This window comes from Fulvia fulva, chromosome 5 (assembly GCF_020509005.1).
Source record: "Fulvia fulva chromosome 5, complete sequence".
Classification (NCBI taxonomy): domain Eukaryota; kingdom Fungi; phylum Ascomycota; class Dothideomycetes; order Mycosphaerellales; family Mycosphaerellaceae; genus Fulvia; species Fulvia fulva.
Genome location: NC_063016.1, coordinates 4672419 through 4692638, shown reverse-complemented (window position 1 = coordinate 4692638; position 20220 = coordinate 4672419). Strand labels below are relative to the sequence as shown.

The 20220-nt window shown below is 53.2% G+C and overlaps 9 protein-coding genes across 9 annotated transcripts; 4 read left to right on the top strand and 5 right to left on the bottom strand.

Annotated features, from left to right (window-relative positions):
- Nucleotides 1-1331: 1331 nt before the first annotated feature.
- CLAFUR5_06412 (putative quinate permease) lies at nt 1332-2541 on the bottom strand (the record flags this gene model as incomplete). The annotated part of the gene is made up of 2 exons (XM_047905560.1): nt 1332-2112; nt 2171-2541. 2 exons carry the CDS (start codon nt 2539-2541, stop codon nt 1332-1334), a joined length of 1152 nt encoding a protein of 383 aa, XP_047762664.1.
- A 1149-nt stretch (nt 2542-3690) lies between these two features.
- On the bottom strand, nt 3691-4792 carry CLAFUR5_06411 (Putative 2-hydroxyacid dehydrogenase; the record flags this gene model as incomplete). Its single annotated transcript, XM_047905559.1, has 3 exons — nt 3691-4331; nt 4383-4647; nt 4703-4792. The coding sequence occupies 3 exons, from the start codon at nt 4790-4792 to the stop codon at nt 3691-3693; spliced, it is 996 nt and encodes a 331-aa protein (XP_047762636.1).
- Nucleotides 4793-5168: 376 nt separating this feature from the next.
- On the bottom strand, nt 5169-7880 carry CLAFUR5_06410 (uncharacterized protein; the record flags this gene model as incomplete). The annotated part of the gene is made up of 4 exons (XM_047905558.1): nt 5169-5859; nt 5911-7315; nt 7444-7532; nt 7765-7880. The coding sequence occupies 4 exons, from the start codon at nt 7878-7880 to the stop codon at nt 5169-5171; spliced, it is 2301 nt and encodes a 766-aa protein (XP_047762639.1).
- Nucleotides 7881-8188: 308 nt separating this feature from the next.
- Nucleotides 8189-9007, top strand: CLAFUR5_06409 (3-oxoacyl-[acyl-carrier-protein] reductase FabG; the record flags this gene model as incomplete). The annotated part of the gene is made up of 2 exons (XM_047905557.1): nt 8189-8782; nt 8831-9007. 2 exons carry the CDS (start codon nt 8189-8191, stop codon nt 9005-9007), a joined length of 771 nt encoding a protein of 256 aa, XP_047761995.1.
- Nucleotides 9008-9104: 97 nt separating this feature from the next.
- Nucleotides 9105-10179, bottom strand: CLAFUR5_06408 (Disulfide-bond oxidoreductase; the record flags this gene model as incomplete). Its single annotated transcript, XM_047905556.1, has 3 exons — nt 9105-9510; nt 9567-9894; nt 9948-10179. 3 exons carry the CDS (start codon nt 10177-10179, stop codon nt 9105-9107), a joined length of 966 nt encoding a protein of 321 aa, XP_047761992.1.
- Nucleotides 10180-11425: 1246 nt separating this feature from the next.
- On the top strand, nt 11426-14198 carry CLAFUR5_06407 (Glucan 1,3-beta-glucosidase; the record flags this gene model as incomplete). Its single annotated transcript, XM_047905555.1, has 4 exons — nt 11426-11610; nt 11667-12452; nt 12566-13555; nt 13610-14198. The coding sequence occupies 4 exons, from the start codon at nt 11426-11428 to the stop codon at nt 14196-14198; spliced, it is 2550 nt and encodes an 849-aa protein (XP_047762055.1).
- Nucleotides 14199-16090: 1892 nt separating this feature from the next.
- Nucleotides 16091-17929, top strand: CLAFUR5_20212 (uncharacterized protein; the record flags this gene model as incomplete). The annotated part of the gene is made up of 1 exon (XM_059463049.1): nt 16091-17929. One exon carries the CDS (start codon nt 16091-16093, stop codon nt 17927-17929), a length of 1839 nt encoding a protein of 612 aa, XP_059319013.1.
- Nucleotides 17930-18324: 395 nt separating this feature from the next.
- Nucleotides 18325-19095, bottom strand: CLAFUR5_06406 (Methyltransferase; the record flags this gene model as incomplete). The annotated part of the gene is made up of 1 exon (XM_047905554.1): nt 18325-19095. The coding sequence occupies one exon, from the start codon at nt 19093-19095 to the stop codon at nt 18325-18327; it is 771 nt and encodes a 256-aa protein (XP_047762035.1).
- Nucleotides 19096-19290: 195 nt separating this feature from the next.
- CLAFUR5_06405 (UPF0045 protein ECM15) lies at nt 19291-19794 on the top strand (the record flags this gene model as incomplete). Its single annotated transcript, XM_047905553.1, has 2 exons — nt 19291-19504; nt 19559-19794. The coding sequence occupies 2 exons, from the start codon at nt 19291-19293 to the stop codon at nt 19792-19794; spliced, it is 450 nt and encodes a 149-aa protein (XP_047762031.1).
- Between the last annotated feature and the right edge of the window lie 426 nt (nt 19795-20220).

Below are 20220 nucleotides of genomic sequence, written 5' to 3'. Positions count from 1 at the left end.
CCAGGTTCGACAAGATGACTTCTGGGCCGCTGGCTGCATAGAGGGAGGAGGAAGGAACTATAGCCGGCGGAGAGGTTGCACCTGCGGCTGAAAAGGAAGTTGAGAGAACAGCTGACTGTGGCGAGGGGCAGGATGGGATATCGCACGAGTACGCCGACTTTTGTGAGGTGTTACAGACAGCCTGAGTGGAGGGATAGTCATCACTATCCTGGACATTGCCACAGCAACCCATATCACCATCATCACGCTGATCGCAATGGCTGTGCCCAGAGAGATGAGAACATGTATCGAACTGCGTCGCCGTGCTAATGACCAAGGACCTGTGTGAAACCCATGGGTTGTGGTCAGGTGCATCGGAATGCGGATCGAGAGGACTTGAGACAGATGTACAGAATTGTAATGCAAATATCTTCGGATACGCCTCATGTCGACGGTCTCGTTCAGCTTGCAATCATGGTCTATATCGAAGAAGCAGTGACTGTCTTCAACAATGTGGTAGACAAGCAATGCGACAAGACTGCCAAGGTCCTTCTACGCAGTTGTGCCGCGGCCCTTGGGTGCTTCTACTGACTATCCCAGCAGAACACGTCGTCCTCGCCTCATACTGAGACAAGTCTCCTACAAGGAATTCGTAAGTCGCGGCTCGCAATGTGCGAGTATAGTCGTCCTCGTCGCGGACTTCATTCCAGATCTCGAAAACATTGAGCACATCTACCGAACCTGCATCACAACCATGCACCCCACAGCCCTCCTCCCCTTCTTCCTGGGGAAACGGGTGGTGTGAAGAGCGGGACTTGTGGACTTTCTGCGTAAAACTTCCTCAACTTTCCTCGTGTGACTCCTACCTCTAGAACATCAGCAGCCCTCCAAAATTCGCCAAGACTCTACTGTTGTGTCGGTCGTCGTCGTGCTGATGAGGGTTTGACCGGCAGTGCATTCAGGAGAAGAAGGGACCCTTTGTGCATAAGAAGAGGGCGGAGTATACGGATACGAGTCCGTTGAGGGTGACGATGTGTGGACCGCAGGAGTATAATGCGTTGACGGTCTGTGGGGAGTAGGAGGTGGCTTGGGGATCGAGCGGGATGGATGTGGTGGAGCAGGGTCGTTGCAGGAGGAGATTGATGTCAGAGGGCGGCACCAGGCGTTGTAATGAAGACACTGAGTGAAGCATCGTGACTTACTCTCAACACTGGAGTCAGGTGCTTGCGCATCAGACCTGTTGGGTCGCAGACAATCGTTCTATGTGTCTGGGTGGTGATATATATATATATTCTGCCGTAAATCGTCGTAGTCTATGCCCTGTATTTGTTTGGCGCAAGAAGAATCATGATCTAAGCCCGTTCGCCGTTTTGCGGATACCAGACATTCGACCCCAGCTCTTCATGAGTAGTGCGCTCAACATGCTTCGCAGAATCTGCATCAACATCCTTCACCCCAGCCTCTTCGGAATCGCCATTCCGCCTGTGCTGCAGCACCTTCGCACGGCTAAAGCGTGGAATGGTGTCCTTCGTTGCGCCTTTGATGATATTGCCCTCGAAGAGAAGATAGATACTCTCAAGAGGAACGTTCTTCGTCTCTGGTACGCAGAAGACCGTGTAGACCACCATAATGATGCAGCACGCGCCGAAGAGGAGGAAGGTACCAAACGTAATCTTGGCCAGCATGATTGGGGTCAGCTTCGCGATGACGAAGTTCATCAGCCACTGGGTCATGAGAGCTGCTGCCATGATCAAGGAGCGGACGTGGTTTGGTGCACACTCTGCTGAAAGTACGAATGGTATCGGACCCCAGCCGAAGGAGTAGAAGACCACGAAGAGGTAGACGCAGACGATGGCGAACGTGCTGTTGCCGTTGAGAGCAGCGCCTGGGGTCACTGGGTTGACGGCTTGGTTGATGCCGATGTAGAACATGGCAAAGGCTTGGCCGCACCCGCCGATGATCAAGCTCCATTTGCGGCCGACTTGTTCTGTGGCAAACATGAGACCCAAGGCGGTGATGACGACTTTGACCACACCGTATATGCCAGTGGCGAATAGCTTGGAGCTGTTGCCGCCGAGTCCGACCGATTGGAAGATTTGGGGTGCGTAGTAATTAATCGAATTCGTTCCAGTCCTGTCCAAACGTCAGCTAAAAGATGCAGCGCGATAGTGTCAAGCCAGCGATAACATACCATTGCTGCCAGAACATCAGCGTCACAGCCATCCCAAAGGTATAGAACGTCTTCGAACTGCTGCAAGTAACCTTAAGCTGAGCTACAAGCGGAAGCTTCTCCTGTCCATTAAAGTCTTCGACAATTTCCTCCAGTTCGCGAGTAACATCGGGGTGATGAATATCCTTAGCTCGAACCTGTGCAAGCGCCTGACGAGCCGCTTCAATCCTGTTCTTCTCCACCAGCCACCGAGGACTCTCATTCTGGAAGAAGATGCCCGCCAGCAACAGCGCTCCGGGGACCATCTGTAGAGCAAAGGGCACTCTCCATTGCGTTGACGAGGTCGATGATATGCTGGTGTTGACTCCGTAGTTCACAAAGAAACTCAGCATGATCCCGGTATCTCCTTGTTGGCATTCTCACCAATATAGGTCGGTACCACAGCACTGATGAGTCCGACGCCAAAGCCCCCGATCACCCGCCCGACGTACAGCTCCGTCAGACTCGTAGCATTGATCGCAGAGCAAGTTTGAAAGATACTCCCAATAATGAAGATGACATCCGCGATGATCAGCGCAGTCTTGCGTCCGAACTTGTCCGAGACATAGAAACTCGACATGGCACCAAAGAAGCAGCCCGCCTGAAGGACCGATACAATGTTCCCCGAGAGGTCCGCGTAAGCATCAGACTCGTCGTCGAGGCCGAAACTGTTCTGAAAAGATTTCATCGTCAGGACACCTCCAATGAGGCCTGTGTCCCAACCGAAGAGCATGCCACCAAAGGCCGCCACGGCCGTGAGGAAGTAGGCGCGACGATATTGCACGAGGTCCTGCCATATCGTGGTGGCTTTCGTGGTAGACTCCATGGTCGGTCGGCTTTCCTGGTCGGACGGTGTGAGTCGTGTGTAGTCCCCTCGATCTTCTTGAGGATATATCGACGACTTCCAGAACCTCAGAATCTTGCTGTCCCGCTGCGGTCCTCGCCCCACTGCGCTCGCAAAAGTTCTCAACGGACGGACTGTCGAGTCTGTCATTGGGGGTACCCGCAGCTCATATATTTGCTTGCCACGCTTGCCACGCTTGCATGCATACTAATGTCCACCTATGCCATACACCGAGCTGGTGGTCGTGCCCGTGTGGGATCTCGGCTGAGGTGCGAGCGAAGCATTCTCGTTGGAGGCTTTGCACAGCTTGGGGCTCCATCCTTTGCTTGTGGGGAGTGGAGGTGGAGTAGTGTCTCACGTCGCGTTGCTTGGCTCGGCAACGGTCGGCATCTAGATCCGGGTTTGTCGGCTATTGAAAAAGATGGCCTCGCTCGGACTCGATAGGCGGTGGTGATGAGAGGGAATAGGTGAAGTTTGGGTCTATAGGCGTCTTTGTGGTTAGCAGCAGGATGTCAAAAATCTCTGGATAGGAGCGTCTGCTGCGTGAAGCCTCAAATGCCTCGAAAAGTCTATAGTGGTGCTTCGCTCTTGCGGCCGTCGCTGCCAAAATAATCTCGGCCTACAGTCATCCCGTCAGGTCGTTGCTGTATATCGTCGCTCACTTCTTCTGCTCCGGTATCTGCGTAATGAGTCCCCTCCCCTCCACCGCGCTCCTCAAATTATCCAACACCAGCACCTCCATATCCTTCTGCGTCTCCCACGTCGCAGTGCCCACATGCGGCAGCAGCACCGCATTCTCATTCTCCAGCAGGCCAGGATGTATCTTCGGCTCCTCTTCAAAAACGTCCAAACCCGCCGAGAAGACTTTGCCAGAATTCAACGCATCCACAAGCGCAGCCTCATCGACAATGGGTCCCCTCGCTGTATTCACAATTATGATTCCGTCCTTCATCTTCTCAAACTCGGGCTTGCCGATGATGTGTCGCGTCGATGGGCCGAGGGCGAGGTTTAAGCTGAGGACGTCGGAAGTGGCGAGTAACTCATCGAAGGAGACGTATTTCGCTCCCTGTTCCTTGGACTCGGGGAGGCGGGTTCGGTTGTGGTATTGGATTGTCATGCCGAATGCCTTTGCCCGTTGTGCGACTGCTTGACCGATTCCTCCCATGCCTAGAATTCCGAGGACTTTGTTCTTAGAGTCGTGGCCTAGACCGAAGCCTTTGCCTCGCCATTCGCCTTTTCGGACGGCGGTGAAGGGGATTGTGATGCGGCGGAGGGCACCAAGCATGAGGAAGAGGGCGACTTCGGGTAATCAGAAAGGAGCACAACAAAATATCGTTGGGATAGACATACCATCCGCAGTAGCATCGTCCACGGCAATGGGCGTGCTGCTAACCTGAATTTCGCGTTTTGTGATGGCTGGAACGTCGATGTTGTCGTAGCCAGCTCCATTGTGAGTGACATACTTCAAACTCTTGGGTAGGTGATTGATCATTTCTTGGTCGAAAGGTCCGGTCACAGCTACCGAGTCATTCGAGCGGTAAATGCCAACAACATCATCGTATTCGCCGGCGTCCAGTCTCTTGATAAAATCCTCTCTTGACCCTTCGCCATATTCCTAAACCCCGAAATCAGTTTCAGAGTTTACCTCGACCACGCCTCGTAACGTCTACCTTCAGTGTGAGCAGCGACCCTAAAGCTTCCCACTCTTTACGAGCGTGTGTAATCTGGCCGATGAGTAATGCAGATCCTAGCGCTGTCATATTGGCGGCAATGTCAGATGCGTATTGCCAATAAGTGTGACGGCAAGAAGAGGAAAGTCAATTGACCAGAGAGGGTAGCTTGAGGAGCTGTGCTGTTCACCTTGTTGGAAATGTAGCTGTCGGCAGCTAGCAGTCGGTTCGGTCATTACAATGGACCGAGAGTGTTCAGCCGCCGTGAAATCCCGCCTCATGTGATCGCCCTCCAGGGAACATTGTCGGGCCAGAACTTTCTTCCTTGATTGAACCGAGCTGTCAAGCAAAGCTCCTCAAAATGTCCCTCCTTCTTCGCACTGTCTCGCAGTCGACACATCGCGATATCCGTGCAGTAAAGACCCATCAGTCCTGCTCTTGTTTGTCATCTGTGACCAGTGCTATCTCACTGCATCCCAAGGTTCCAATCATCCATACCGGGCAGTGTCTCGAACAAAAAGTTGTTGGAGTCGGCCGGCAAGAACCCAGACCACCACTCAGCATCATTCATGGTAGCACCTCCATTACCATTGATAGCAAAGTTGCCGATAGCATCAAGATCAGTCCAAGAGAAGTCGCCCATTGGCTCTGTGAAAGCTGGCGAGTTATCTTGCTGCAAGGCAGCCGACGTAGGTCCTCCCGAGGCGTTCGAATTCGGAGTAGGTCCACCAACACTGCCAGGCCTGTATGGATTGGCGATCGTGGCGGTAGAAGAATTGCCTTTACGTTCTTTGCGCTCGACTTTATCCCACAGTAGTCGCAACAGCTGAGAGTATCTGTTTCCAGGGTGGTGGGTGCCGATAGCAGATCTTTCGAGTCGATTGATCGTCTCTTGAACCAGTGATCGGACGGACTGTTCTTCGTCCGAAGCAAGAACACCAACACATCGTGCTCGGTAGAGGAAGACTCCCGAATAGATGCAATAGAGGTAGAAGCGTAGCGGCATGTGTCGTAGTGACTTCTCTGGGTCCACGAAAGTGTTGACCATGCTCAGAAGGTTCTTTGCGGCATCCAGACCTTCGTATATGAATCGTGCGTCTCCGACAGCCCCGACGTTGTTGTAGAAGACACGACCGGGTTGAGGATGCGCCGAGCGCCTATTCGAAGTCAGACTAAGATGCGGATGTTGTGGTTCGCCTTGTACGTACCTGTTTTCTTGCCCTTGCTGAATCTGCGGTAGTGCACGCTTGACGGTAGCATGGAAAGCAAAGGCATTGGTGTACAGTCGTAGGTAGTCGTACGACATTAGCAGCGTAGCCTTGAGAGGTCCTGAGCACGTGAGAGTGCCCCACACACTCTTCCATCCATAGATAGCACTTCGAAAGTCGTCAATGTACTTGATGTAGCCGCCGCTAAGATGGCTCCTCATGCTGTTTCCAGGATTCGAGTAGAGCACATCGTGGACGTTGGAGAAGAGCAACGTAAGCTCAAGGGTAGCTTGGAATATACTCGCATAGTCCTCGCCTCCAGGGGCAGTCGGTGCCAGCATCGGGAAGTCTGCCTTTGACAGTGTTGTGAGTGGCCCAGGACCTCTTGACCAGAAAGCTCTACCCAGTCTTATGCTTATCTGCCGGTCACTAATGTAGCAAGCAGTCCAGACCAGACGCTTTCGTTGCCACTGAGGATCTTTCACATCGTCTCCGCGGACTTGAAAGGAGTATCGGTCAAGTCCAAGGAAGTAGCCTATCCGTAGTGCATTCCCAACGTGCATCCATGCTTCTCGGTCCTCTTCGCCTCGACCCACATGACCAGCATCCGATCGTGAAGTGTATGGCGTCCATTCGGCAAGGACTAGCAGCGCCTCCACAGCTTCTACTTTGCCCTCGCCGCCTGCTGCAAGTACTGAGACCAAAGACCTCATGTACTCTGAGCAGGCGATGAAGATGGTGGGCTCGTCGATCAGATCTCTGGAAGCAATGACCAGGACGGCGGTCAATAGATGTTTCTCGTCCCGTGCCGTCTTGCTCAAGTTGGTGGCATCCAATGTGGCCTCGGGAACGATCGGGAAGTACGGGTGATAGTAATGCTTGTATCGCTGCAGCAACTGTATGATCTTTGACAACGAGAGTCTGCCGTCTCTCACGAGAACGTAGTCCATCTGCGACTGGCCTTGGCCATAGGATGAGTTTCCATGGCTCGGGACGAGAGCTGGCCCAGCATTTTCCCCGTGGCTGGCAATCTGCGCCAGTATCCCGAGCGCATCACTGGGGTTCTGCAAGTCGTTGAAGGCAATGTTACTCGTCGACAGCGTCGAGCTTTCTCGTGTTGCTTGAGTAGTACCTAGGTAAGAGTCTCTGGCGCCCACATCTGCTGCCTGTAACGCTGGGTCGAGCATGATGCGCGGCGTAGATGGGTTCAGCGTGTCGGACAGTGCGACGCCATTGTGGTAATCGGTCGGCCAGACCTCACGGTCGTTGCTGTAGGAGAGTTCTTCGGATTGATAGCGCTCATCTGCGCCAGCTGTCACCTCACTGGACTGGCGAAGGTGTTTCCGAGGATTGTCATCGAGAATCTTGGCATGATCCAATGTGCGCTTCCGAACGCGTCGTCCGCCTGTCAAACGCGAGGTCGTCAGCTATGCGCGTGGGGATGCATGTGGATGCACGGCGTGGTTGAGGGCGCATCGCGAGCCCACCGCTCCACGTGCTCAACGACCATGACCATCATGTTGTTGTACATACCGCGGTTGCTCGAGCCAATGACGCACTCCAAGTTGGACGCCTTGCACCTCTCGCATGGGGTGGTAATCTGTCCGCTCTCATCGGTCGGTCTGCCACACTCATGTCAGCCTGTCGTCGGCCACTTGGATATCGGTCTTTGAACACGACGGCCGGCTCGAAGATGCTGGTCGCCTTCGGCACGCTATATGCCTGCGCCGACTCGCCGTCTGCGCGCTTAGGCGTCCGCGCATCTGCTGGACAACAACACGCACACGTTCTTCTTGTTGCACTTCTTCGCCACGTGTCGCGCGCAGTATGGAGATTGTGGAGACGACGACTCACAGATTGCAAGCACTCTTCCGGCTGCGGCAATTCAAGCACGCGCGACTCGTGCGCTTCTCCTTCTTGTCGTCTCTCGATATGCTTTCCGACTTGGTGACAGCCTGAGTGCCGGGCATTGTCAAGTGTCGCAGAACAATAACTTAGTTGTGAAAGTTTGGCAGAGGGCGGCGGCAATTGAGGTCTGCTGTGAGCACTGAGCAGCTTTCGGCGGGCGTCGTCAGACTCGTCACATAATCACATTGCACTGCCCGCATCTGGGCAACTGACGGCACTCCAATGCCTGCGCTTCGGCGCATCCTCAACTGCAGCATGCGGACAAATATACTCCGGCAATGGCCATGCGCATGCTCGTGTCTGTTTATAGAAGTCCTCAGTCGCTCTCCAAGCACTGCATCGTACCTGGCAATCATTACCATACGCGAGAATGGCTAACGTGGACAACGACGTCGCGGGAAGACTGGTTTTGATTACTGGTGCTTCAGGAGGCATCGGGTCAGCTTGTGCCAGACAATTCGCATCCTTGGGCTGTCATCTCGCCCTCACATACTCCTCCAACCGCGAGTCGATAGAGAAGCTGGTGAAGGAGCTGCAACCAGCGACGAACGGCGCAGAAAGCAAGCAGCGCTTCACAATCCACCAAGCCGACCTGTCGTCTCCGGAACAAACAACGAAGCTTTGCGAAGAGGTCCAGAAAGAACACAACAGTGCCGTCTCGATCCTGATCTCAAACGCCGGCTACGGCAAGAGAATCAGAGATGTCTCCGACATCCCTCTGAGCGAGTTCGAGATCACCATCAACGTAAACCTACGCGCACCCTTCCTTCTGGTCAAGGGTGTTGTGGATGGCATGAAGGCGCAGAAGTGGGGACGCATCATCTTTGTATCGTCGATTGCAGCGCACGGCGGAGGCATGAACGGGTGCCATTATGCAGCCTCAAAGGGTGGGACCATGGGCATGATGAAGAATTTGTCGACAACACTTGCGCCGTACAACATTGCTGTCAATGACGTCGCGCCGGTAAGCATGGCAGCACCTGTGAGCAGTCAACTTTCTAACGTTGTACAGGCAATGGTTGGCAACACTGGCCTTCTGCCAAACGGCGACCAATTCCCTGGTCTTGTGAACAGCATTCCAATGCAGAGACTGTGCGAGCCAGAGGAGGTTGCGAATGCCGTCGTCTTCTATGCGAAGACCGGCTTCACCACCGGGCAGAGTCTAATCATTGCTGGAGGGCTGAAGTAGGCTGGTGGGGTGGGAGTTTGGGAGTATACGGCATACTAGAATGCACGGAGGCTGTCGTTGTTCATTTTGCCCCAGCCCGGTATATATCCACATCGATCTATGGCGACGAGTATTTGTAGTTGTACTGCTCTTTCGCCTTCTTGCCAATCTCCTTAAGCTCATCCTCCTTTTGCTTGAATTCCGGCTCGTCCTTCAGTCTCCTCTTGTAGGCCTCGTTCGTGATGCTTGGTTCGTTCGGTACTGCGACGCCCTTCTTGACCGCTGGACGTGCGTTGATCCTCTCCCACCACTTGTGAAGATTGGGGAAGTCGTCTAGGTTGACGCCAGCAAAGTAGGCTACGTTGACCCAGGAGAAGTTTGCAATGTCGGCGATCGAGTATGTGTTGCCGACAAGGTAGTCGTTGTTCTTGAGACGTGCATCGAGCACGCCGTACAGACGCTCGGTCTCGCCAACGTAGCGCTGGGTAGGGTACGGGATGCGCTCCTTGGCGAGGCGATAGAAGCTAGTATGGCATTGTCAGTAATTCGGTCGATGGTTGTGTAGCACATGATAGCTTACTGGTTCGCCTGTCCCTGCATTGGTCCAAGCCCGCCATGTTGCCATGCGACCCATTGCTCACATAGGGACAGCTCCGGGTCGCTGGTGAAAGAGAACTTGTGGTCTGGATCAAAGTGTCGTGTCACATAAGACAGGATTGCCTGGCCTTCCATGATACCAAGGCCACCATTGTCGTGGTCGATCAGGACAGGAATACGTCCGTTTGGGCCTTTCTCTGTGAACCAAGGCTCTTTCTGGATGTTCTGACCAATGTTGATGGACTGGTAGACGTAGTGTGGCTTTCCGTACGCCTCCTTTAGCTCCTCAAGGATGATGCTTGCTTTGTGGCCTGTGTACTGTGTCAACGATTGCTCTCCATGTCTGCTGCAACGGAGGACTTACCGTTGGGGGTGCCAAAGGTCAACAGCTCGAGGCCCTTCTTGGCGATCAAGCCCGATGGTCTGTCGTCGGACATTGTGTCGTTTTGTACTGTCGATGTGCTGGTAAAGGTTCTAGAGGCAGCGGGTGCTGTGGTCTTGATCAAGTGAGTTGCAGTCTGCTGTAGCCGCAAAAGAGGAGAGCGCAACATGAAAGCGAGTAGAGCAAGCAGTACTACCTTATACACCAGCTGCATGCGAGAGAGCTCCGCGATGAATTGTTAAGCGGGAGGGGGAGGTACAGTGGCCCTTTGCGCTTTGCGTCAAGCTCGCGATGATCATGTTATTTCTAAGCAGATTCGAGGTCATTCACTGCCGGCGCCATTCCGTTGATGTCACTCTGGAGATCGTTTCTGAGATAGCAGACCTCATGCCACGCTAACCAATATGAGCCCTTCCCGGTGGTCTGACCATCTCACTAGTGGTTATCACGAAACATCTTTCTCATCTTCACGTTCAAGTCACACAGACATCACCTTTTTCGCACATGCTCGCCAAGATCACAGACTGTTGTCGCTCAACTCTTCCATATACTCGGTACAACGCGCAGTCATTTCTGTACGTCCAGCTACAACAGCGGGAGACATCATCAAGCTGCCTCAGGCCGTTCCTCAGGCGTAGGAGAGAACACGGCCATTTTACAGTGCAGCCAACTGGTCGACGAGCCGTTCTGCGCTGTCTTCCTGCATGGTCCTGTCTCTCCCGCAATGCCGACGGCCTAAAGCGATGCTCCGGCATCGTACACTTTTGCGAAGCACATCCACGAAGCAGATACTCGTCTACAGCTCAACCACCCACCATACTTTCTGTCGTCCTTGCCGCCAGGCCGAGCATGTGACGGCCATGCTGTAGAGCTATCGCACCGGTTCTTGTCATGCGTCCGTACCAGCTGCCTTCATATTGATGGCGGGTGACCAACTTGCAACGCCAAAGAAGCAGCACACTCCGCCCAATGCAAGCATGATCACAGCGGACAAGACACCTCTGGAGGCACTTTCGTTCTGCTATATGCACAGTAGGATCTGGACTCTATACATACCAGCCCTCCCCTCCCTGGTCTAGCTGTATCAGGAAGCTCCGCCCAAATCCTCCCCACCTCAGCTACCGTTAGGTCAGCCACAACTGCAATTTCCACCACCTCTTATACTTCTCTGCTGGTCAACCAATCTGCTTTCGGCACTCCAAAGATCTCCTTGCCCTACTATCGAAACCGTGCATCTCCTACAAGATGGCGTTGAGGATCTGGAACACCGGCACTCGATCGTCGTCCGCGTGATGGCAACCAGAGGGAGAACGCGACATGATGAACGCGTAGCATATAACGAACTGACTCCCAGCCTGCTCCAGCAACACAAACGGTACGCCTCCATTTTTGCGATCTGTCGCCCATAGAGGTGCTCATAGCTTCGTGGCACACTTCATCCATTCATTCACTCTTTCAGAATGCATTTCTCATCTCCTCTCATTCCGTTTCTCTTCGCTGCTGGCAGCGCACAAGCCCAGCTACAAGGACTTCTTCCAGGGCTGCCACTGCCTCTGGACCTTGGCGGCCTTCACTTGCAAGGTGGTGGCTATGAGCCACCTGTTGTTGAGCAGTTGGGCAACCTGGCTCTGAGCCAATTTAGCAAGTAGGTCATACAATGCGCTCTTCTTAGAATACCTAGTCTTATCTGACCACGCATAGATACACTGCCTACCCAGGACCCTCACCCACCGCAACGCCGAAGCAGCTGAGTCCACAAATGCTAGCTGCAGCCGCAGCCACATCGGTAGCATCGCAATGCGATTACTGGATGGAGAATATCAAACACCAGGGCATCGCCGCATTCAACTCCAACCCCTCCGGATACCAAGTCTTCCGCAACGTCAAGGACTTTGGAGCAAAAGGAGATGGAGTAACAGATGATGCGGCTGCGATCAACAGGGCGATCTCGAGTGGAGGACGTTGTGGACCTGGAACATGCGGCTCAAGTACTACCACGCCAGCGGTCGTGTACTTCCCTGCGGGCACATACATGGTCAACAGCTCCATCATCGACTACTATTACACACAAATCATCGGCAACCCAAGATGTTTGCCCACTATCAAGGCGTTTCCCAAGTTCACAGGCGGTCTGGGTGTCATTGATGGCAATCAATATGGAGCGAATGGACTTGGGTTTGGAGCAACAAACGTATTCTGGCGTCAGATCAGGAACTTGATCATTGACACCACTCTCGTCCCAGCTTCAAGCTCGATTACTGGTATCCACTGGCCCACAGCACAGGCAACAAGCATTCAGAATGTAATATTCCAGATGAGCAACGCAAGAGGTACTCAGCACCAGGGTATCTTCATCGAGGAAGGTAGTGGAGGATTCATGAACGACCTGAAGTTCTACGGAGGTCTCTACGGTGGCAATTGGGGCAACCAGCAGTTCACTATGCGCAATTTGACCTTCGATGGAGTCCAGACGGCCATCAACCAGATGTGAGTAAGGTCAGGTACAGAAGCCTTGTTGAGACACCTGAGACACGCTCAGTAGGATCATGGCTTCTGGCCCATTGTGTCGAGACACTTAGGCTGACCTACCTTACCTTTAGATGGGACTGGGGCTGGACTTACAAGAACATCAACATCAATAACTGCTCTGTCGCTTTGAACATCGCGAACGGCGGCAGCAATGCACTCACGGTTGGCTCAGTCACGTTCATCGACTCGACCATTAGCAACACTCCCGTGGGTATCATTACTGGCAGACAGCAGGGCTCCCAACCGTCGACTGCTGGATCCATCATTATAGAGAATGTCAAGCTGAACAACGTTCCTGTTGCCACACGCGGCCCCAATGGTCCATTGCTCCAAGGCACGAACTACATCTCGGCTTGGGGTCAGGGCAACTCGTACACTCCCAACGGTCCAAGCGTGATCAATGGGCAGATCGCTGCCAACAACAGGCCTTCGAACCTGCTCCAAGGTGACGGAAAGTTCTACGAGAGGTCGAAGCCACAGTACGAAGAGCTCCCATTGTCCTCATTCATCAGCGCTCGCGCTGCGGGCGCGACCGGTAACGGCAGGACGGACGATACTCAGGCATTGCAAGCAGCAATCACCCAGGCAAAGTCCCAGAACAAGGTTCTGTACTTGGACCACGGTGACTACCTTGTCTCCAGCACAATCTACATTCCAGCTGGCTCGAAGATCGTTGGCGAAACATACTCTGTCATCCTATCATCCGGCCAGTTCTTCAACAACATGAAAGACCCGAAGCCGGTGGTCCAAATAGGGAAGCCTGGAGAATCTGGCAGCGTCGAGTTGTCCGACTTCATCGTCAGTACCCAGGGACAGCAAACGGGAGCAATTCTGTTCCAGGTCAATATCGCATCTCCTTCTGGCAACCCAACAGGGTTGTGGGACGTACACGCTCGCATTGGTGGCTTCGCTGGATCGAAGCTCCTTCTTGCGGACTGTCCTACCACGCCGGGCACGGTGATCACTTCTGCGAACTTGAAGCAGAGCTGCATCTCTGGATATATTACCTTCCATATTACGAAGTATGCAACGGGCATCTATCTCGAGAACACGTGGTTCTGGTACGTACGAGGTATTTCCACGCGGAGTTGGGCACAGCTAATATATGTCTACAGGGTTGCCGACCACGACATCGAAGATCCAACCTTGAGGCAAATCACTGTCTACTCCGGCCGCGGCCTCCTCGACCAATCCGCCGGCCCAGTATGGCTGGTTGGCACAAGCGTAGAGCACCACGTCCGCTACGAGTACCAATTCGCCAACGCCAAGAACGTCTTCCAAGGCCAGATCCAGACCGAAACTGCCTACTACCAGCCCAACCCCATCGCCACCATCCCCTTCCCTCGCAACGACACAATCTTCGACCCACAATTCACTCAAGCCACCGTGAGCGACGGCAACACCGTCATTCCAGCAGCAGACGGATGGGGCCTGCGGATCTTGAACTCGCAGAACATTCTGACGTACGGAGCGGGTCTGTATTCCTTCTTCAGCAACCAAAGCACAACGTGCTCGGACCAGGGACAGGGTGTCAGGTGTCAGAACAGGATCAATAGTATTGAGGGCTCGTCGAGTGGGATTTCGATCTATAATCTGAATACTGTCGGGACGCATTGGCCGATTACTATTAACGGCACTGATGTGGCGAAGTGGGATCAGAACCAGGGAGGGTTCATCCAGACAGTTGCGTTGTTTAGGAAGTAGGGTCTCTGTGTCGGGTGACTCACTGTTCGTCCCACGGCGTGGACAATGAATATATGCCACTACTATGCCTACCTCAGTCCTCTGCGCAGCATTAGAAGTGGGATCGGCGCGGCAAGCTGGTTGGCTAGCCGTGTTGCCGTGTGTCCGTGAAGCATACTGATGGATCCCATTTGTATTCTCATCCAGCTGCGAGGAGTCTCCGCCCTCAGTAGTGACCATGAGCTCTCCGGCCTTAGATTGCCTACCGAACGAGCTTTCCGAGCGTATCACATCCTGCCTCTCGCTAGACGAAGTCTACGGCTCGCAAATCGGTCTGCAGCCTATAAAGCCGCCCAAGACACATTCCGGTCATGTCTTCGAAGCAAACATGTCGACCTCACGCGACAAGGTCTGGAAGGTCTAATGCACGCAACTTCGCATAACAATTTCGGCAGCCAACTCGAGAGCTTGTCGCTCGTAGGCTCAGTCTACAATCTGTCCATTTTGGAAAAGACCCTCCAGACCGGTGAGAAATACGTGCAGAAAGACCCGCAGAACTCGGAAAAGATCCGTAGGAAATGCAGTGGCGAGGAGTTGAAAAAAGTGGCCCTTGACCTGGAGACATTGAGACGACCACGTTCCGAAGACAATGACCTCCGAGCAACGGGTAGGGACGTCGCCCTGTTGACGGAAGCTTTCACAAATCTCGCCACATGTCAAAGACACGGCTTACAGAGTCTTTCTCTCCAAGTCGTGGTGTATCGAGACGACGCTTCGACGAAGATTCTTCCTAAGGACGCTGAGAGACATTGCCGTCCATCAATATTCGAAACCGCCTCGACAACATCCATCTTGGCAATATCATGTCTTAGGACCAGTCAACTCCCGCTGCACAACCTTGATATCTTCGCGAAGAAGCCAGAGTCGTTGGCATGCAATGTCCCTTCCGATGCTCTTAGTCTTGTCGAATTCGGACGCGCTGTCTCGCTGAGGACCATTAAAGTGTTATCCATTGGCATCTCCGATCCCCTTGTCAACACTTCCGAAGATGGGACCGAATCAGCAGTGAGCTACGACGAGTCGAACTATTCGGGGCTCTCGAAGCTTATCGATGCGTGCCAAAGCCTTGGGGAGTTGGAAGTTTCTGGATATCGTCTGTCGCACTCGACCATACACAGTGGAATGCGGTACAGATGTATGTCTCATCTTGCGCAAATCAGGCCTCTTCGCAGGCTCCGAAAATTGCGGCTTGCGGGCCTGGCGGTCGACGATGCAGACTTGACAGCCTTGCTCGCGAAGCACGACAGCTCTCTCCGAGAAGTCGAACTCGGTCATATTGGCATTGCCAAAGGGTCGTGGAAGCCAGTCATGTCGTTACTTCCGAAACCCAGCCTCGATGTGATTTATTTGGAGGAGCTGAGGGAGTCTAGGAAATTGATGCAGTTTGACGGAGAGCAAGAGCGAGAGTTCACAAATATCAGTGGCCATTATGCTGGAAGCGAAATCATCAGATGTTGGGGACCTGATGCGAGGAAAGGATTTATATATCATTTCTACGAGGGGAGGGCGATAGGGGCTCCGCGTGTCTGGGGGCGGACGCCGAGGACGAGGGAGGAGTTTGGTGGCAATTGATGCTGTGATGAGAGATGCTATGTGCAATTCGACTTCCGGATGATGAATGACACACCGAGCTGTATCAGACTGTGGCTTTTGATCCTCATGACTTCGGCACAGCCTAGCGTTGGGGGCCAATATGGCTGCAGTACGACGTCACTGGATTGGCCTCAGTAGTGTGATCCTTCGAGACAGATGGCTGTGCAACGAAGTTATCCTTTGAATGTTCATGACATAACTGGCAAAGACATGGGGTAGCATGCGACGAAGACTGCCCTGCAGTACGGTGTGAGCGCAAGATGTCAGAGCTGTACCATGAAGTGCCTCTTGGATCTCGGCAAGTCCGTCTTCTGCGATTCATGCAGGACACACCGGAAGACATCCTTCGCCTGGAGATGAAAACATTCTCGCTCGACCCAGCTGGCTCATACACAGCTCTCTCGTACTGCTGGGGTAAAGATGCACCGTCGAAGTTGATTAAGATCAACGGGCACGACGTACTGGTCAGAAGCAACCTCTTCGCATGGCTGCAGCTAGGCGCCTACCATAGCGAGACCATCAAGTCGTGGTTCTTTATCGATGCCATCTGCATCAATCAGGACGATCTCCGCGAGAAAGCCATCCAGGTCGAATTCATGGGCGACATATACAAAAACGCCAGCCGTGTCGAAGCATGGCTCGGTCCAGACCGGGAGCTTCGTGAAGGCGAGCTCGAGTTGTGGAGAGCGTATTGTCAACGTGTTTATGAGATACTTCAGACCTATCCCGAGGAACCCCGTGAGCATGTCCGCTTATTGTTCCAGGCGAACCAGAGGAATCTCAGCGCTGTACGTTTGATCCTGAGCCTGTTGTTGGCAGAGTACTGGACTAGACTGTGGATTGTCCAAGAAGTGACGTTCGGCAAGAAATTGGACATTCGACTGGGCGAACTTTGTATTGACTGGACTGTGGTGTTGGAATTGGGCCATTTCTTCTTCAAAGGATATTCAAACTACGATGGGAAGAGGCCCCAAGAAGATCCCGAGTTGTTCAAAAGATTTATTGTGCAGACTCCAGCGGCATGGACTCTCGAACAGCAGCCGGAAATGATTCGGGCTATCCAGATTCTGGAGCAGCGGGCAGATGCCATTCGGGAACCTGATAGTCACCTTCCCCTCGGTACTGTGTTAGTGGAATATGCCTTCCAACAATGCACCGTGCCTCACGACAAAATCTTCGGCCTTATAAGTCTGAGCCAGAGCAAGATTAGAGTTGACTATGATATGCCTCTTTCCTCGCTGTTCATTCGCGCTTTCACGGAGAGTTTGATGGATATCTGGATGTATTCCAACTTCCCCAAAGATAACTGGACTGCCGCGCTAGAGACCGTTGCTCTGACTTCTGCCCTGCTGAAGTGCCTGTTGCAGACACACCCCTTCAATCCGGTGGTGTTCACCGTCACGTTCAGTATCTTAGAGAAAGTCGCGGAGAGATCGACAGCAAGCGCAGCTGTGGGAGCAGCGACAATGTCTGCCGGTACTTGGGTCCCCTTTGGAATCTCTTCCCTTGACTACCTTCCAGAGATCGTAGGCTGGTGGATGGCGCCTGTCTGGTGGGCCTGGTCAATGATGTTGATGTGGATATGTCGAATGCGTGTAGCTGTCTGGAGATGGGGTGGCTCCAAGAAGAGTATGCCAGGCGAAAACGGGAGAGCGATGCCACACTCGGAGTGGCGAGGTGAGGTGATTCGTATGTACGATGAGGTACTCGAGGAATTGCACTCCGGCTGCACTGTACTGAGAGATATATACCGCCGCCTCCCGTATTTGCTGAGCATGGAACACCAAAAGGCGAAAGGACCGATGCAAGGGGTGGTGCTATTCCCGACACCAAACGAGAAATCGGAGCTCTACTACCACATCTTCAGTATTTTTCGCAGACGACTTCAGTTCCTGGCCGAGGAAAACGTCCGTCATGTCGAATATGACCGCAAACGAGTGCAGATACGTGACCTCTTCAACATTCTGGTCATCGGTTTGTCGCAGGATGTGGGGTGGTCGTGCAACATGCTTCCTTTCTATGAAAGGGTTGGTAAGCTCATGCAGGAAGTCCAGGACGTATTAGAAAGCTCCGAACAGCACCATCGGAAAAAACGATAAGCCGGGCAAGATAGGTGGCCGCCTTACTCCAATAGTATTCGCGACTGTAGCTTGCGTAGATTGCTTCGTACGCCTTAGACAAAGCAAAGCTTGTCGCAACGATGCGACGCGCGCTCAATCACTTCTACTTTGCAAGTGATCACTGTACCGTGATGTAGCTGTCGTAATGATCGGAGAGCACCAAATGTCTTGTGCAGCGGCCACATCTTTTGTCGACGGTCCTTGGTTTCTTCAGGCATGGCTTCCATCTCTGAAGGGCGAGGAGCAGCCCTTGACGGGCGATGCGAGATGTACCAACGATCTCCAATAGTCGTGATGTCTTTCACTCGAGAGGTTGCCATGGGATAAATGCGCCACAAAAAGGTTTCCGCAGTGCGTAAGCACAGCACTTTCCACTATCGAGCACCATGCTCAGCGCCAACTGCTTCTCCTTTCCACCTCCAGACACACCATTCAAATGGTGCAACATCATCCCACTTATCAGGATCAGCATCCTTTTGACCTTCCTCTATACACTCCAGGCCGACCGCATCCAGCTGCTCCCACAAGTCCCGGATAATATCGATATACGAGTGGCGCAAGACGTAGCAGAAAATCACCCTCGAGTCCGGCCCCGGCGCGAGCCACGCAGTAATCGTCTTGGTCAAGAGCTCCGGATGATCTTCAGCGTAGACAGTGTCGGCCGCCAGGATGATCTGTGCCTTCGTCTGCTTGGCATCAACAACACGGGCGTGCTCACCAGCGACATGTAGAGAGTCCGGTTCTGACCAGTCCAGAGTACCACAAGACACCGAAGCTGATCGATCCTTCAGTAGATTGGCGTTGACGCTGATATTTTGAGCAAGACCTCGGATCAGAGGGGCGAGATCAGTAGTGATTACCCCTTGCACTTGCCACACGGCCGCAGCGGAGATACCAACGAGACTCGTGCCAGCGCCGAGCTCGAGGACCGGGATCGCGTTGTAATCGGCTCTTATCGGGGCTGCTGTACTGTGTTGCACGGTAGATTTCCATTTGTGTAGCAAGTTAGCGAGGACGAAGCTGCTGCCCCAGGTGGCTAGGGAGAGGTTTTCGGCTTTGAGACCAGGGGTCTCACTGATCGCGACTTCGACGAAGGAGCCATTGTCGTCCGTGGCGATGTCGAAAGAACGTAGTGGAGGACCCATGTCGAGACTGGGATTAAGGAAGGAGGACAAGAAAGCAGAATGTTGACCCGAGATTGATTGATGACTCATCAATCTTTCATTGGTGCTCTCGTGAGCTGCGCTAGTTAAAGAATAGTCTTGGCGTGCTGAGGGCGTGTTGGCATCGTGTTGTCAGCTTCCGTCTCGACGTCACTTCCTCCATGTTCTCCATGTTCAATGAAAACCAGTCCACAACTTCAATATCTCCTACAGAAGATGGCCGAAAGCGAACCTCAGAAGCTGCCGACGCCGGCGAGGTGTACAGCCGATTTCTGTCTAGTCCCCATGGGCACACCCACTGCGTCGGTCAGCAAAGAGGTTGCAGAAGTACAGAGACTGCTGAAGAAGAGTGGTATTGAGTATCAAATGCACGCTGGTGGCACGACACTCGGTATGCTGGCCTGACACATGTTTGCTCTGACAATTGTAACTTACATATGTTCAGAGGGATCATGGGACGAAGTCACAAAAATCATTGGCCAATGCCACTCACTACTTCATGCCAATGGTGTCGTACGGATCCAAAGCGACATTCGCATCGGCTCAAGGACCGACAAGAAGCAAGGTTTCAAAGACAAGGTGGCAGCAGTCGAGAAATTACTTGCCAGCGATAACATCGTCGTCGAAGACGCTGAGATAACTTATGATCGAGATGCTCCCTCTGGAAGCAAGGTATCTTGAGGCATATCATATTGATGACATGGTCTCGCCATTTTCGATCGTTCTCGCCGAAGTCTCTACCGCCCCATTTGGGTCATATTCCACCGAATAGCACTCGTCGGTCCAGCTTATCGCCTGCGGCCGCAGCAATGACAATCTGGGACTCTGTGCGGGTGGCAGGGGGCTGGAGGGTTCCAGGACTGTGGTGGAGGCATGACGATGTGCTGCAGTGCGAAGAGTGCTTAGATGCCATGTTCTTACGGACTGTGAAAGCGTGGGTATGAAATTGATCGAAGTGCTATGTGGGAATGCTGGGATGAGAAGGGTTCACGTCAGAGGATACAGACAGGAAGTGTAGAAGGCAGTGCACTTTCGACTGATGTGCACTGAGGCGCTTCCTCTGCCTTCGGTTGTTAGCATGGGCGGGAATTTATGTTGTGACGAGAG